Source organism: Neopsephotus bourkii, unplaced genomic scaffold, assembly GCF_033783945.1.
Source record: "Neopsephotus bourkii isolate Nb327-2 ecotype Australia unplaced genomic scaffold, CSIRO-AGI_Nbou_v1 NB_780, whole genome shotgun sequence".
Classification (NCBI taxonomy): Eukaryota; Metazoa; Chordata; class Aves; order Psittaciformes; family Psittacidae; genus Neopsephotus; species Neopsephotus bourkii.
The window spans coordinates 2,795,865-2,810,614 of NW_026901276.1; the positions used below are offsets into that span (position 1 = coordinate 2,795,865).

At 39.7% G+C, this 14,750-nt stretch overlaps 1 protein-coding gene across 2 annotated transcripts in view; it reads left to right on the plus strand.

Annotated features, from left to right (window-relative positions):
- Window positions 1-1,941: 1,941 nt before the first annotated feature.
- Window positions 1,942-14,750, plus strand: part of APOO (apolipoprotein O) — a 31,447-nt gene continuing 18,638 nt past the window's right edge. Inside the window, exons 1-5 of one of the 2 annotated variants that reach the window (XM_061355159.1) lie at window positions 1,942-2,075; window positions 6,349-6,459; window positions 9,096-9,215; window positions 12,138-12,192; window positions 13,215-13,310. In XM_061355159.1, the coding sequence (XP_061211143.1) occupies window positions 2,067-2,075; window positions 6,349-6,459; window positions 9,096-9,215; window positions 12,138-12,192; window positions 13,215-13,310 (391 nt within the window). In that variant the 5' untranslated portion in view covers window positions 1,942-2,066. Of the gene's footprint in view, window positions 2,076-4,458; window positions 4,529-6,348; window positions 6,460-9,095; window positions 9,216-12,137; window positions 12,193-13,214; window positions 13,311-14,750 lie in introns of those variants that run through there. The other variant, XM_061355160.1, reaches the window with a different exon arrangement.

Here is a 14,750-nt window from a genome sequence, read left to right on the forward strand (position 1 = left end):
AAAATACTTGTTCCTGTTAATGCTGGTTCTATCAGGTCTATAAAGAGACTTCAATAAATGTAGGATTTTTCTTTACAAGGGAACAGAAAAAGTCATCACAAAGAAAATTTAAGATGGTAAGAGGGTGCATACCTCGTCTGTCTTCTTACAGTACCCTTCCTGATGAACTGTTTGCTACCGTGTTTCTCACGTGCTTTACCTTTTATGTAAAAATTCTCTTTTATAACATTTTACAGCACTAATAGCATGCTATGCTTCATATTCTAAAATCAGTATTAACTGTTTTAAATTACTGTAATATTTTGGGGACTTGAAAATACCATAAATAGAGGATTCACATATTTTCTTGGTGTTCTTATGTGTCTAAACCAGGAGTGTAGGCTTCTCTCCCAGTGCTAGGGAGGAGGTGAGAGTGCACTTCAAAGCAGAATTTGGGTGCGGTGAACCCACCGGTGCAGGCTGTGTCCAGTTCATCCCAAGGCAGCAGAGGCTTGGTTTCTAAAGGCTGTGAGGTTTCAGAAGTTGTGCAGCCTGAATCACCCCTTCAGCCCAACTCCTGATGGAGTGGCCCCCCAGCAGAACTGGGGTGTCTAGTGTATGTCACAGCATATGGACCCCACATTTTCCACACATTACAGTTAATGTGAACAGAAAATACAGACTAGTGCTTTCAAGTATTGCTGTATTAAGCTTCAGGGTAATTTTTTCACTGCTACTGAAAAATTAACATTATTCAGCAAAAGCAAGGCACTTGTTTGCATTTGAAAGGCGGTGTTACATGACCAAGATTTAAGTATGAGGATAAATATCTTTAACAATGTTAAAAAGAAAATCCCAGTAACTGATTAGAATGTTATGACACATGAAGATGAATTAATTCACTTCATTTGATGGATTTACTGTTCTTTTTCCACATTTGCTGCATTGGCCCTGGATGCTGAGAAAGATCTTAAACACAACAAAAGGTGGAAATTCCTGACCAGCAAATCCAAAAAAAAAAAGAAGGCAGTTTATTAACTGACAGCTTGAGAACAGATCTCCTGGGATTTAAATTGAAATGCAGTATTGCCTTGGCCTGTTTTATCTAAGAGGAATTTACTGCTTGTCATTTCTGATGTTCTAATACCACCATGTAACAAGCTGGACAGCATGGGGATAGGCACAGCAGATGCAAGTGTAAAAACTTGCTCGTGTCCAGCTTGCTCCAGTGAGCTGGGAGATGCCACATCCTCAGCTGCAGAAACCAGGTAGCATTGAGACACAGAAAAAAGGGTAGTTGTGGTGTTTTTTATTTGAGTTTTTTGAGATTAGAAAGGCAGGGAACCCCATCTTGGTCTCCATGCTCTAGCCCCATCCGGATTCTGCTGGCACTGAGATCTCTGAATATCTGAACATCATAGAACGGTTTGTGTTTAAAGGGACCTTAAAACTCATACAGTTCCAGTCTCCTGCCACAGGCAGGGACAGCTTCCACTAGGTCACGTTGCTCAAAGCCCCATCCAACCTGGCCTTGAACACTGCCAGGGATGGGGCAGACACAGCTCCTCTGGGCAACCTGTGCCAGCGCCTCAGCACGCTTACAGGGAACAATTTTTTCCTAACATCTAATCTAAATCTACCCTTTCTCAGTTTAAAGCCGTTCTTCTTTGTCCTATCCCTACGCGCCCATGTCTAAAGTCCCTCTCCAGCTTGCTTGTAACCCCCTTTAGGTACTGGAAGCTGCTCTAAGGTCTCCCCAGAGCCTTCTCCAAGTTGAACAAGCCCAGCTCTCCCAACCTGTCTCCATAGGGGAGGTCCATTTTAAAGGCCACCATTCCCTAGACCCGGTCCTACACTTACCTCCATTCTTTCCCCATCCCGAAGCCGCTGCCGGCGCTGAGCGGCGGGCCCCCCCGCCGCCATGTGGCCCCGCCCCTCAGTGTTGCCAGGTTACGGCGCCGCCGGTGGGCGGGGCCGCGCCGACTGCCTGGTCTCATTCAAGCGGTCCCACCTCCCCAGTGGGTTCCTTTTCTTTGACGTCATAGCCCCGCGACGTGGCTGGTGCTTACCGCCCGCTCGGCGCCGCCATGTTCAAGGTGAGGAAACCGTTGCCCCTGTTCGAGCCCGTTGCTATTCCTCGCTCGTTCCTCCGCCGCTCCCTCCACAGGCGGAGCTCTCCGCCGCCCGGCCGTGCCCTGCCCCGGTGGAGGCAAGCAGCGGCCTCTTAGTTCAGGCTTCGGCGCCGCCCCGGCCTGGGGCCTTGCGGCCGGACGTGCCGGTTGCCGCGGAGGCGATGAGGTAGCGGCGGTGCCGCCAGGCTATGGCTCTGAAGGCGGCCTTGTCTGGCGCGGCGAGGCGATGAGAGGCCGGTAGGGGGCGGTCCGGGAGCGCGGCCGGAGGTCCCGCGCTGAGGCGGCATCCGGGGCGTGGGGGGCTCCGGCACGGACGGACGTTTGTTCCTCCTGCCGCCCGCTGTAGGGCGGGTTTTGGTGGTTACTCGGCGAATTGTTTCGCGTTCTGTCTAAAACAGTCCTAAAATCCATATTATCAGGCGGCAGCTATGCCCCGGCTGTTTTGTCTGTAACTCCCGCAAGCGATTGGATTGACTCGTGACAGCTACCGAGTCTCTCATTTTAACATTTCAGAACTGCGTACCCCGGCCCTGTTGCACAAAAAGGCACACATGGAGGCCTCGTATCCTTACTTAAAGTTAATTCTCGGATATGGCGGCATGGAGCTGTAGTTAATGTTACTGAATTCGTACAGTTGTGACAGTCTCCTTTTAGTTTATGAGGGTTGTTAGCGACATCTGTGGAAAGCAGTAAGGTGGCCGCCGTGGGTTTAAGTCAGGTAGTTGTCTCAAAAGTCTTTGTCTCTGGTGCGAACAGCCCCAGATCTCCCCTTAGGGTAAAAGCAAGGTGTATGTTTAAGTCCAACTGAAACTGGTGATCCTTGATTCTTGGAATTAATTCCTTTTTTTTTTTTTAATCAGATACTGATATGTCAATGTATTGATATGTTGAGCAGTCTTTTGCCACAACTAAATCTTTTTATATATATATTAATGTTGGGACAGTTGCTGAAATATTTATGTAGGGATTTTATCTCAGAGTTGCTAATTCCATAAGCAATACTTAATTGTCATTGAAGGCATTATGTGTGAACCATTATGTGTGGATTTAGGTACTGAGTATAATATTGCTGCTTTTATACAGCTATTGAGGTTAAGCAGATTTCAGTGTTTCAGGCCAACCTGTTTTTTTACCTCTAAAGCAAAAGGGGAAGGAGGCTTCTTGTCCTTAATAGCTGTCCTTAAGGGAACAGGAGGGATCAAGAGTCTGAGTTCTGGGATTTTGTTATTTTAGTTGGGGTTGGGAGGTAGGAGGAAGAAAAGGAGAAAAATGAAGCAGCTTCATACATTAGGACAAATATCAGCCTTCACAAAAGTATGATTAGGGATTTGTTTTCCTTTTGTTCTTCCTTTCCCTGGTTTTAACTGGGTGACAGTAACAGTAACAAGTGAACTGAGAAGCCACAGGCAAGAGGGAAAAAGACAAGTTCTGGATAATCTTTAGCTCTCCATTCCCCTGTTTGCATTGACAGTGAATATGGTATTTCTTCTTCCTAGAAGCACTTTTTAGTTAAGTATCAAGAACTTTGAGGAAAACAGTGAAGCAAAACAATAGAAGGTGAAATACGATAATCTTTTCCCCTCCAACTTTCAGATTTTGCTTACAAGTGATCTGATGTCTACAGATGAAGGTGAATTCTTCAGATAGAGAAAGGAATAAATTCCTTATCTTTATAAAAGTAAATGCAGAATGTTGCCTAGAGAAAGGAAAGTCAGCTCTGATTTTTTGGTACAGCTACACAGCTGTAAGACTGGCAGACTCAGTCAAGCTGTTTTACTGAACCAGTGTGTTTAGTAATGCATGGTTAAGATGGAATTAACAAATGAGATCCCAAAGCAAGTTTTGGAAATGAAAAGCAGAATAGTTAGTCTTTCATACTACCAAATAAATCTTTCAGTGTGTGCATTTATACAGTGCTTTTGTAATGGTTGTATCTGTCCTTAACTTAGCTGATGCAGAAGACCAGTGCAGCATAGCTTAAACAACACATTAAGGAGAGATTCATCTTGCACTTTTAGTGGTTAATTTTCTTTTGTTTAAAATGTAAATATGGGACCTTGGGAAAATGTCTTTGCTTCAGTATTTTGATAGTATGAACAGCTGATGTGTTCGATGTTCGGTCCAAGTTGTTCTGTGATCACTGATTTGTTTGTGAAACCAAGGTGCTGTGAAACCAAGGTGTTTGTGAAACCAAGCTGAAGAACCAAGGTTCTTCAGCTCTGCTGTTTGCATCTTTTATGTAAATATCTCAAATATTTAAAGCATTTGGATTTACTTTTTCTTTTGGTGACATCTAGCACCATTTACACTGTTTGAAAATATTTTTCAGAATGAAAATGCATTTAGATTTCTGCCTTTTCAGTTTTGCACTGGAAAAAAAGGAAAGATTGAGGAAATAGATTCTACAGCTGTTAATGGTTAGTGGCATTCATGTTTTTGTCTTGGTAATGAAAGTATGTGAAAAACCTTTGTTTAAGCAAACACTATTAAAGATCATTTGTGTCTTTCCTTAGCTGTGAAACAGCTGATCTTGTCATTGTGATGTTTCATTGTGGTGTTGTAATAATTAGTCCATAAATTCAAATAAAGAAAAACTTCAGTTTTAAGCAAGTTTTTCTGTACCTTCTGATCCATCATATTTCTTATGTCTTTCTGAAAGGCAACCCTATGACCTAGTTCTTGTGTGCTGTTTTGCTACACATAAATGAACATTTTCAGGAAGTTTGACAATTGTATAGTCTAATTTTGAGTTTGAGGAGTGTCTTGGTTATGTTTAATAAACATTCCATCTGCAAAGCAGTGGAAGAAATTAAAGCTGCAAGTGCTGATCTGCACAGAATAAACAGTCTGGATAACTTCAAAGCTATTTTGTAGCAGTTCTGCAGTGGACAGAAACAAAATTTATGAGTAATTGTCCTGTGGATAGATCAGTAATCATCACAGCAGCATGAAGGATGTATTGGTTTGACCAAGGGTTCAGTTTCACAAGCGGCTAGGTCAATGTAATGTACCCTTACTATTTCTGAAAAGGAAGAGGGCTTGCTGCCTTCTCCTTTTTCATTCCCTCTTTCCTGGCCACACGGTTCCTCTGGTGCTTGTCAGCCTTTTTCATGTGTGGGTTCAATTACTAAGCCCACAGAAAGCTCTCTGCTTCTCTTTCAGGATTAATCTTTTGCCAAATTGGTGAGGTGAATTGCCTTGTGGTGGAAGTGTCCAGCCACCAGAGCTAGGGCAAGGTGAGCAACAGGACTTCTGGGAACTGATGCCACCAGCACAGCCACACTGCTCCACTTTGGTGGCCACGGGCTATTAGATCTCATGCTGTATCCCTTAGACCTCATGTTGGATACTCATGCTGTAAGCTGACACAAGAAAACACAGGCTGTTGTGACTCCACGCTTTGTCTGAGCAGTAACAGAAATGAGAGATTTAAAGGTTACCCATTTGAACTGCTGTTTCTTGAGTTAAACACTGCTGTTGATAAGGATGTCTGTGTGTTGGAAGGTGCTTGCTGTACATTCTTGATTCACTACACACCTAAGATTTTTGTCTTCTGTTTTTAAGTTGAAACAGTCTCTCTTGTTAAAAAGTACAATTTAGTGTAAGACCTGAATATTGGAAGAATGATATCCACTTTACTCATGCTGGCTGTGTTGTGTGACTGGATGGAATCTGTTGTGTTCAAAAGCAGTGAAGCATCTGTCACGATGAACTGTAATTCATCTTTTTCACAGAAAAGTAGAAGACATTCCTAAAATTCCTAGAGAACAGTAATTATGTTCTGATAAGTTTCAAGTGTAAGTCTCATTTATTTCCTAAATCTAGATGGTGCACTTCTGGGTTCTAACTATGGACATTCACAAAGTTGCTTAAATTATGAATATAATATTGTTAGTATCTATACTGAGAAAGCTGATGAAAACCGTATTTCAAGTGAGACAAAACAGAAGATGTTCCTGTAGATGAAAACTGATGAGATTAGCTTTAGTATCTGCTGTCTCCTTAGCTTTAGAGTTTTACTCGTACCATTCGAACAATTTAGGTGTTATCACTTGGGTGCCCTGAAGGCATTAAGATTGTGTACCACAGACTCCCCCTTCTCTGAACTCCTAAGCATCTTAATATATCACTTATTACCATATGTGGGGACATAAACATTGTCTAAATGGATGTGTTCAAACATGTTGCCATTTTGTTTGAATTTAATTATTTTCATGTCTTCCTGTAATGTTTCCAGGTAATTCGTCTGGGGGCTACCCCTGTTGGCCTGAGCTTGTTCTCTGTCCAGGTTTATGCTGCTTCTTCAGAGAAAGAGACTTCCAAAAAGGAGTTGCTGAAAACTGAGGAGGTAAGAGCCAGGAGGTTAGAGCCCCAGTGCTCTTCTGTCTCTATGGAAATATCAGTGGAGTTCTGAAAGATGTTGTATTTTGATGCGTGAAAGCATTTGGGTGCAGCTCTTCACCTTTTGTACTCTTGCCTTTAAAACAGCTTCTCAGTTTTTGATATCAGAGATGTCAATATAGTTTTGCTTCTTTTACCTGAGGGTTGCATTTCATGCCCTCTGTTTGATAGCATCAGGCTTGTTTGTGTGCAAGGTATTTTTTCATATCTTTTTTTTTTAATGTAAAGATAGTTACATTAAAGACTTCTGTTCTTCATGCCAAAATTGCCTTTTGATGTTTGTAGATTTACTTGTGGTCTTATTTCACATCCACAGTTGTTTTTTTTTTTTAATCCAGGTAACACCATGTATTTTTTTATTACAAGTACTGTTGGCACATCCTAATAAAATTTCATATATGTTCTTCTGTAAAACTGAAAATCACAAGGTTTTATTTCTAAAAATATTCTCTCTCTTTTTTTTTTTTTTTTTTTATTTCCAGAAAAAATTCTTGTCTGGCTATGCTTTAAATCAGATATAGTAGCCTACAGTTTTCTTTCTTTACAACATTCAGACCTAAGCAACCACAAATACAATAAGTAGTGATAATAAAACCCTGTTACTTTATTATTTCTCTAAGATGTTACAAATATCTTGGCTATATCACAACTGGAACTTTATAACACCCTGTCAAACTAGAAACTCAGCATTGTTGCATAGGCCTTTAACAGTCTCCAACATTAAAAACTACAATAAATATTGTAGTTCATAAGTAAATACAGCTTTATGAGAGTCTGCAATTTTTTAAAAACTTTAAGTACTTCAACCCAAGCTAAAGTGTTGTTACATGAGCAGTGAAACTGAGTGTACACTCAGGTCTTTTGGATGTGTCTGAATGGTCAGTTCAGTGGCCTCATATGACAGGATCAGTAGTTGAAGCGGTCTCTTGGCTTCACACCAGTGAAGTAAGCTTAGCTAGGGCTGTCGCGTGCCCTATACCACCACTGGCATGAGTCAGTAGTGAGGCAACAGTTTCAAGTTACATATGTACTGAATAATTGGCTTGCCTGTCAGCTTCAGCAAAGCAGAATGTGCAAGCCCTGGAGTTTTGGCTGCCTTTCTTACCATTCACAGACTATGTTAGTTTGGATCTCTGTCAGCTGTCTGGTTTCATAAAATATATGGGAATTTCCTTATCTCTGATGCTTCTGTCCTCATGCCAGACATGGCTATTATGTTGTGTAACAGGATCAAAGTTAAATTGATTGTGAATATAATTGCCAGGGCTGACCGGATTTCCTAGGGAAATGAGAATTAAAGTGCCTGTTGTTCAAAATAGCATGGGAAATCCAGCTGCACGAGCTATAAAATTATTTGACAGATTCTCTGTCATATATTTTGTTATGATTATCAGCTTTTTTAATTGTGACAGACATACAGATGTTTTCCAACTTACCCTGGAAAGAGGGCTAGCTACCCTTTGATGCAACTATATGGGTAAACATCAGTTTTTAATAAACTAAATGTGGTATAAAATACAAGCTCTTTATGCTAAACATCAGTATAGGAACCTTCAAGTACCTAAAGAGGGCCTCCAAAAAAGCTGGAAAGGGCCTTTTAATAAGGGCATGTAGGGACAGGTGAAGGGGAAATAGCTTTAAACTGACAGAGGAGATTTAGATTAGATATTGGAGAAAAAATTCTTTACTATGAGGGTGGAACAAGCTGCCCAGAGAAGCTGTGGATGGGGCTCTGAGCAACCTGGTCTAGTGGAAGGTGTCTCCCTGCCCATGAGCTTTACGGTCCCTTCCAACATAAACCATTCTATGATAAACTCCTAGGAATTTTAACCAGTTTTGTTTTGATCTAAACTTTGCTGTTCATCTTCAACAGTATAGACTTTGGTCTATTTTTAAATGCAATATGATTTTAAATATATTTAGGTACTTGTAATAAATACGTTGTTATGCTAAACCCTAAATATGGTGGTTTAGTATTTATTATGTGAAGATGCCCATTGGTCTTCGGGTGGGTGAATGTCACAGTTCCTATTCGCTTAGCCCCGTGGTGCTATTAATGCTGTCAGTTGCTGATGTGGTTAATGACTGCAACATTACGATGTCGTACCATTTTCCTGCTCAGTAACAAACAGGCAAATTTATATCGGATGTTACCTTAGTTAGAAGCTACTTAGACTCTTTAATGACGGCTTGTGCAAATACAGAAAATGATCGATTGTGATTTCTAGTACATTTAGCATGTTAACTGAAAACCCAGAAGTGCTGATGAAGACCAGAAGCATTTTTTCACAATTATGTTTTGTGTTCTTATTAAACTCGTTTAATATTAATTTATAACCTGTGACTTGGATCATACAGCAGCTATGGATGAATTACATAGCAGTCAGAAGTCATCTTCATCATAGTATATAATTAAACTTTGCTCATAATGGTTGCCTCACAGCTGTGCCCGAATTTTTATTGTGCATTGTTTATGTAGTAAGCACTGTGTTAGGTGTTTTCTGGTTAGACTGTTTATGCCCTGAAGACCTACTTATACAATTACACCTTTGTTTTTAACCTCTTGTTTGCTAATATTTACAGCTGTCACTCTACTCCTCTCCAGCTTGTGAGACTAAATATGTGGAGAATCCACAAACCCAATTGGAAGAGGGGGTTTCACATTTACGACATGTTATGGAGCCATATACAGCCTGGTGTCAGGTATGGGTTTATATCACTTCTGGTAGTGGTTCAGTTCAGGGTAAGAATTCAGCTGGGATTTTTTTTTTCTTAGCAACAGAATTAATTTTCTAAAATGCTGCATTACTTAAAAGTTTCCAGAGTTTGGGTCATAATATTTAGCCCCTCCTCACACAAGCCCAGTTGTTTCTTTCCACTAATTTGCTGAACTAAACCTGTGCTTTTTGTGTACTCTATCCAAAAGAATTAAAAGAAAATTAACAAAAGCTTAGAATTGCTATCTGAAATCAACTTTAAGCTTAAAGATATCTAGGGATATCTGGAGTAGGTACTGGCCTGCCACTCAGGAAGACAAGAGAGTGATTAAATTTGCATTTTCCATGGTCAAAGAGAAGGCCTTAAATTATCAAGCAGTGTGTTTTGGAGCAGCAGTACTGAGTTATCCTCGATACAACTGTAACAAAACACAGCTTTGCAGAAAATAAATCAATATTTGCTGAACTGGAATGCTGAGGGAAGGAGTGTGGCTCTCTGGAAGAGAGAAAATCCCCGGTCACTAGTAGTGGCAAATCTAGCCCCCAGACCTTACCCCAAAACTTTCTTACATATTTTACTAAGTACCGTGTTTATTATAAACTAGAATCATAGAATAGTTAGGGTTGGAAAGGACCTTAAGATCGTCAAGTTCCAACCCCCTGCCATGGGCAGGGACACCTCGCTCTAAACCATATCACCCAAGGCCTCGTCCAACCTCGCCTTGAACGCTGCCAGGGATGGAGCATTCACAACCTCCTTGGGCAACCTATTCCAGTGCCTCACCACCCTAACAGGAAAGAATTTCCTCCTTATATCCAATCTAAACTTCCCCTGTTTCAGTTTGAACCCGTTGCCCCTTGTCCTATCACTACAGTCCCTAATGAAGAGTCCCTCCCCAGCATCCCTATAGGCCCCCTTCAGATACTGGAAGGCTGCTATGAGGTCTCCACGCAGCCTTCTCCTCTCAAAAGTCACAAAATACTAAAATAGTCTCTGGAGCAGAGAGGAAAATCAAGATCTTTGTAATCAGGGTCTAAATTACTGATATTATATTGCAGACTCGTATGATGGCTTTCTTGTTTCTTTGCTGACCCAGCAGATATTGAGGCCTACTTTTGAAACAAGGGCATCCTTACTGTTGTGAATTGTTTTCTTCAGCTGCAAGCTTATTTTCCAGTTCTCTGTAAAAAAACTAAGCTGTTCAGATTAGGGTGGTGTTCTGCTTAGAAAAGTAGAAAGGGTCTGTGTTGTAGTACTAACTTCTAACAGTACTGAAACATTTTATCAGAAAACCCAGAGTTCCTCAGTGTAGCCATGTGTCTCTGAAGTGCCACCAGCAGGAGCAGTAAACTTCAGTTTTGAAGCGGAAGGGAGATTTTCCATAGTATAGTTAGAGCTCTCACCTCCTAAATGCGTGGGCTCTCCTTGGTCGCCTGTGATATCCGTAACTGGGAATGAAATTTGAGTCAATGTTAGTTGCCCAGTTGGACTGGCTGCAGGTGAGCTTTGAACAGTGCTTTGTCTCTTGCTGCCCTGTTGTCTTCTTATTTGCTTAATTTTTTGTCTGTGTGGTGATCATTTACATAAGATGTTCTCTTCTGCCTCACACAAAACAAACCATTTCCTGGCAGTGGTTTACTGACTCATTTTATGAAGTGGGCATGTAAACTTTATGGGTTTGGGGTCATCTTTCTTGCTTAGCTCTAGTCAGAGGTAGTTTTGGCTTAACACCAACCCTGCCCCCGGCTGTGTTAAAGAAAATAATATTTTAGGTGCCTCTTGGTTGTCTTTAAAAACATAACCCAGGATAATGTGAATAAAATTGGTTATGTTAGTGCGTCCATTTTACTTTTTCAAAATTGCTTTCTTAACTGGTAGTGGAAAGTCAGCTCAAAATGCAGGTGTAGAAATGAGCCAGCTATGTGTGAGCTGTGGCAGATAATCAGACTCAGTCTCTGGGGTCTTTAAACCATGTTCCTTTTTTGTTGCCCAACATCCATTTAGAGTTATATTATGCCACATGCTAGCTTTTTTTTTTTTTTGACCCCAAGTCACTCTTGCCAGTGAGGAAATGAAAGTTCTACAGATATCCCCATGCAGTATCCTGAACAAATGCTTTCATTTCTGCACAGATACGGCTCAACTCGTGTAGTAAGGTCATTCTCCACTTCAGCTTTGGGCATACAGCCTTATGAATGTGTTCCCTGACTGACACAGTCTTACAATATCTTTTTGAAGGATTGTCAGCATAATGAGAATTAGCAGCATTGTTTTTCTTGAGAACTCTTTTTTTTCTGCTTTTTAAAAAGGCAATGTGAATTCTATCACTTCCTGCGTATTTTCAGTCTGAAATAAATCTAAAACTAGTTTGTGAGGTTGAGGCCGTGCTCTTGATTTACTTTGTACAGACATCTTGTTTACCAAGTAACTTCCAAAATGTTGCTTTGTTGGCCGAAGGTCTTGATTTTAGATCTAAGATTTTATTGGCCCAGTCTCTTGGGAAGTGGAATTTACCACCTTGCAGAATGAGTTGTGTACTCCTGTGCTGTGAAGGAGTTGTACTTCCTTTCTTTGCATCAACTGAAGTATTTTTGTGATATTTTTCTCTACACACACAGAGAAACCTCAGATTTTGCTATCTGATCAGGAGCTTGATGAAATAGTGAATTTGACTTCTGTGTTTTGAGGCATTATATTTCACCCGTGTGCAAAGACTGGTTAGAGAAAAAGCTGTAAGTTATGCCAGACAACATTGAGCAACCATAGCGCTCCAAATGAAGGGTGGAAGTGGGAATAAAAAGAAGTTATTTTAGGGACCCAACACTTTTTCTATTCATCAGGCCAATTACAATTTTTAGTAAATATTTTACTCACTTGGTATCTATTTACTGTTTTCTCTTTTTTTAGGATCTTTATGCCCAAGCTATGCCCAAATTAGAAAAAGCTGTTGAGCACGGTAGAGGTAAATCAGTTTAGTTTTCTTAATTAGTAATTTAAAATTCAGGACTGTACTGTATCTTCTGTTAAAAGGGAGTTCCAGTAAGCATCATTCTAGATATAATTTCTAATGCATTTAGGACTATCTGCACTGTGTATCTGTTTAAATTTCCTATGTAGGTCATAATAACACTATATTTCTAACAAATTAAAATCTGAGACATGCATCTCTGTTGATCAATATGCAGAAAAAGGAGGGAAAAAAGCCCTCACCATTTATCCCCAGCCATTTGCTTGGCCCAGCCTAGGAACTGAAATTTCCTCAGTGTTTATTAGTTGTCGCGAGCATGAGGTCTTCTGTTTGTAATGTTTAGCCCTTTTGTTTTGGTTTACTTCCTTGGATCTCTGAGGAAGTTTGAATTAATCCAAAATAATTTGTATCTTTTTTTTGTGTTGGAAGCATATTGTCATCCTTAGACTTGTCAGGACTAAGCCTGGATGCTATCTAGAGCTCATTCAGATACTGCACCTCTTTTCCTTAAACTTAAGAGTCTCAGTCTTTTGAACTCTTTTGTGTGGAAGATTTTACATACTGTTCCGTTCACCCATCAGACTCCCATCTTGGAGTGAGCTTTGTTTATGCTATGTCATTTTTCTGTTCTGTGATTCGTGTTTTGTGCAGTGTTTTATTGAAACTAATTCTTGTTAACATGTAAATGTAAGAATCCATTTTGCAAAGTTTTTTTTATCACTAATTTGAAAAAGATACAATTGAGATGCAAAAGAGTAAAACAAAACAGATGGCCCAGGAGCAAAGGCTTCTATGAAAATTGGTAATACAATATGATACTCGGTTTCGTTCATGTGTCACTGAGAAGATCTCAAAGGCTTTGAATTTTATGCCAGCAAATTTAAAATTTGCATAATAGTTAAAAGTGTTTTGATAACTCTTTTGGTTTGTAACAATTGCCAGCATGTATTGATGATTCCTTATCACAAACCCACTTTCACATTACATTAAAGCACTTCTTTCTGACGTCTTTTCAGAGGGCTATGAATTTCTCCAAAACCCCCCTGCTGGATTTTATCCAAGGCTTGGTGTGATAGGTTTTGCTGGAATTATTGGATTGTTTCTTGCTAGAGGTAAGTGGGAACCTTTTGAACAGCTTATGTTTTGATTTTAGATAAGTAATTTATTTGTGGGGTTTTGGATACTAATTTTTAATAGTGAGATCTGACTTAGCTGTACAAGCATGTTTCTACAATGTTCTTCCAGTTGTAAAGAAACTTCAAGTAGAAGGTGTTTCATAACCATCAGACTACAAAGGAATAAATTGTGGTAAAATACAAAGATTTCTGAACTATGATACATTTACAATTAGTTTTATATTCAAGTTCTTTCGAAGTATTGTTTATCTAGGCACAGAACTGCTGCATATGGTGATATTCAGCAAAAACACTTGTGAACTGATTGTACTGTAAGTACATGCACATTTTGTGCTATAGAAAAGTGATACAGTTAACTTCATCAGGCTACTTGAAGAAATTAATACATTCATGTTTTCATAGAAATGTTATTTTAAGAAATGTTAATTGTGGAAAAGCATTTTGTATTTGTACTGAGATAATACAGTGCAACGAAGTAACACAAGAAGAAGACTTGTAGAGAATGGAACTATATAATTCTATAATTTAAATACCAGTGGGACTTGCTTTGGATAGAAGTACACTTTTGTACATGTTGAACAAACTTGAAGTGTGTGCTTGGCTGTGTAGAAACAGAAAGCATTCTGTAAATGCATGCCCTTCTCAAAATATTCAGTTTTCCAGTGAGGATGATGAAAGCAGTTTTTTGTTTTTTTTTAATTAAAATCAAGGTCTCCAACTTCACACATTTGAACTTTTCAGATCTCCGCTTCTGGAGCAACTTGATCATGAACGAAAGCAACTTGCAGCCTTTACAACTGTAACAAACCAGGAGGGGGAGTGGAGTGCAGTCTTGAGTATGGATCTGAAAGACTGCAGGGTCCCAAGTTTAATAAAAATAAAAATCCCTCATGATACTAATGTCTGATTTGTGACTCTTTTAGAATGGGAGCCATAATTTAAAACTTTTTGTCTGGTTATATACATATATGTATAACAACTACAAAATATATATATTTTGTCTGGTTTCCATTACTGACATTTCCAGAGAGTATCCAAACAATAAAAGGAAGTGCCCTTAAATTTTGATGCTACAGAAAACTAGAACCAAATATCCTCTTCCCTCCTTGGTCTCACTTTAGAGATTGTATAGATAAAATCTTCCAGGTCTAGCTATAACACTTGAAGATACAGCTGTCCACTAAGTAGAAAGTACGATAGTCAAGAGTTTAATCACGTGAATGTTATGTAGACATACAGCTTGGTTTAAAATAACATTGAAGGTACCTTGTTCTAACCTTGTGATGCATACTTGTAAGACAGAGGAAGCAATGTGTTTATTGATACCAAACAGCAATTTAACAAAGTTTGGTAGTAAATGCAACAGTGATTCAACAAGGTTCAGTGGCAAGGTACACTTGATTACAGTGTATATTG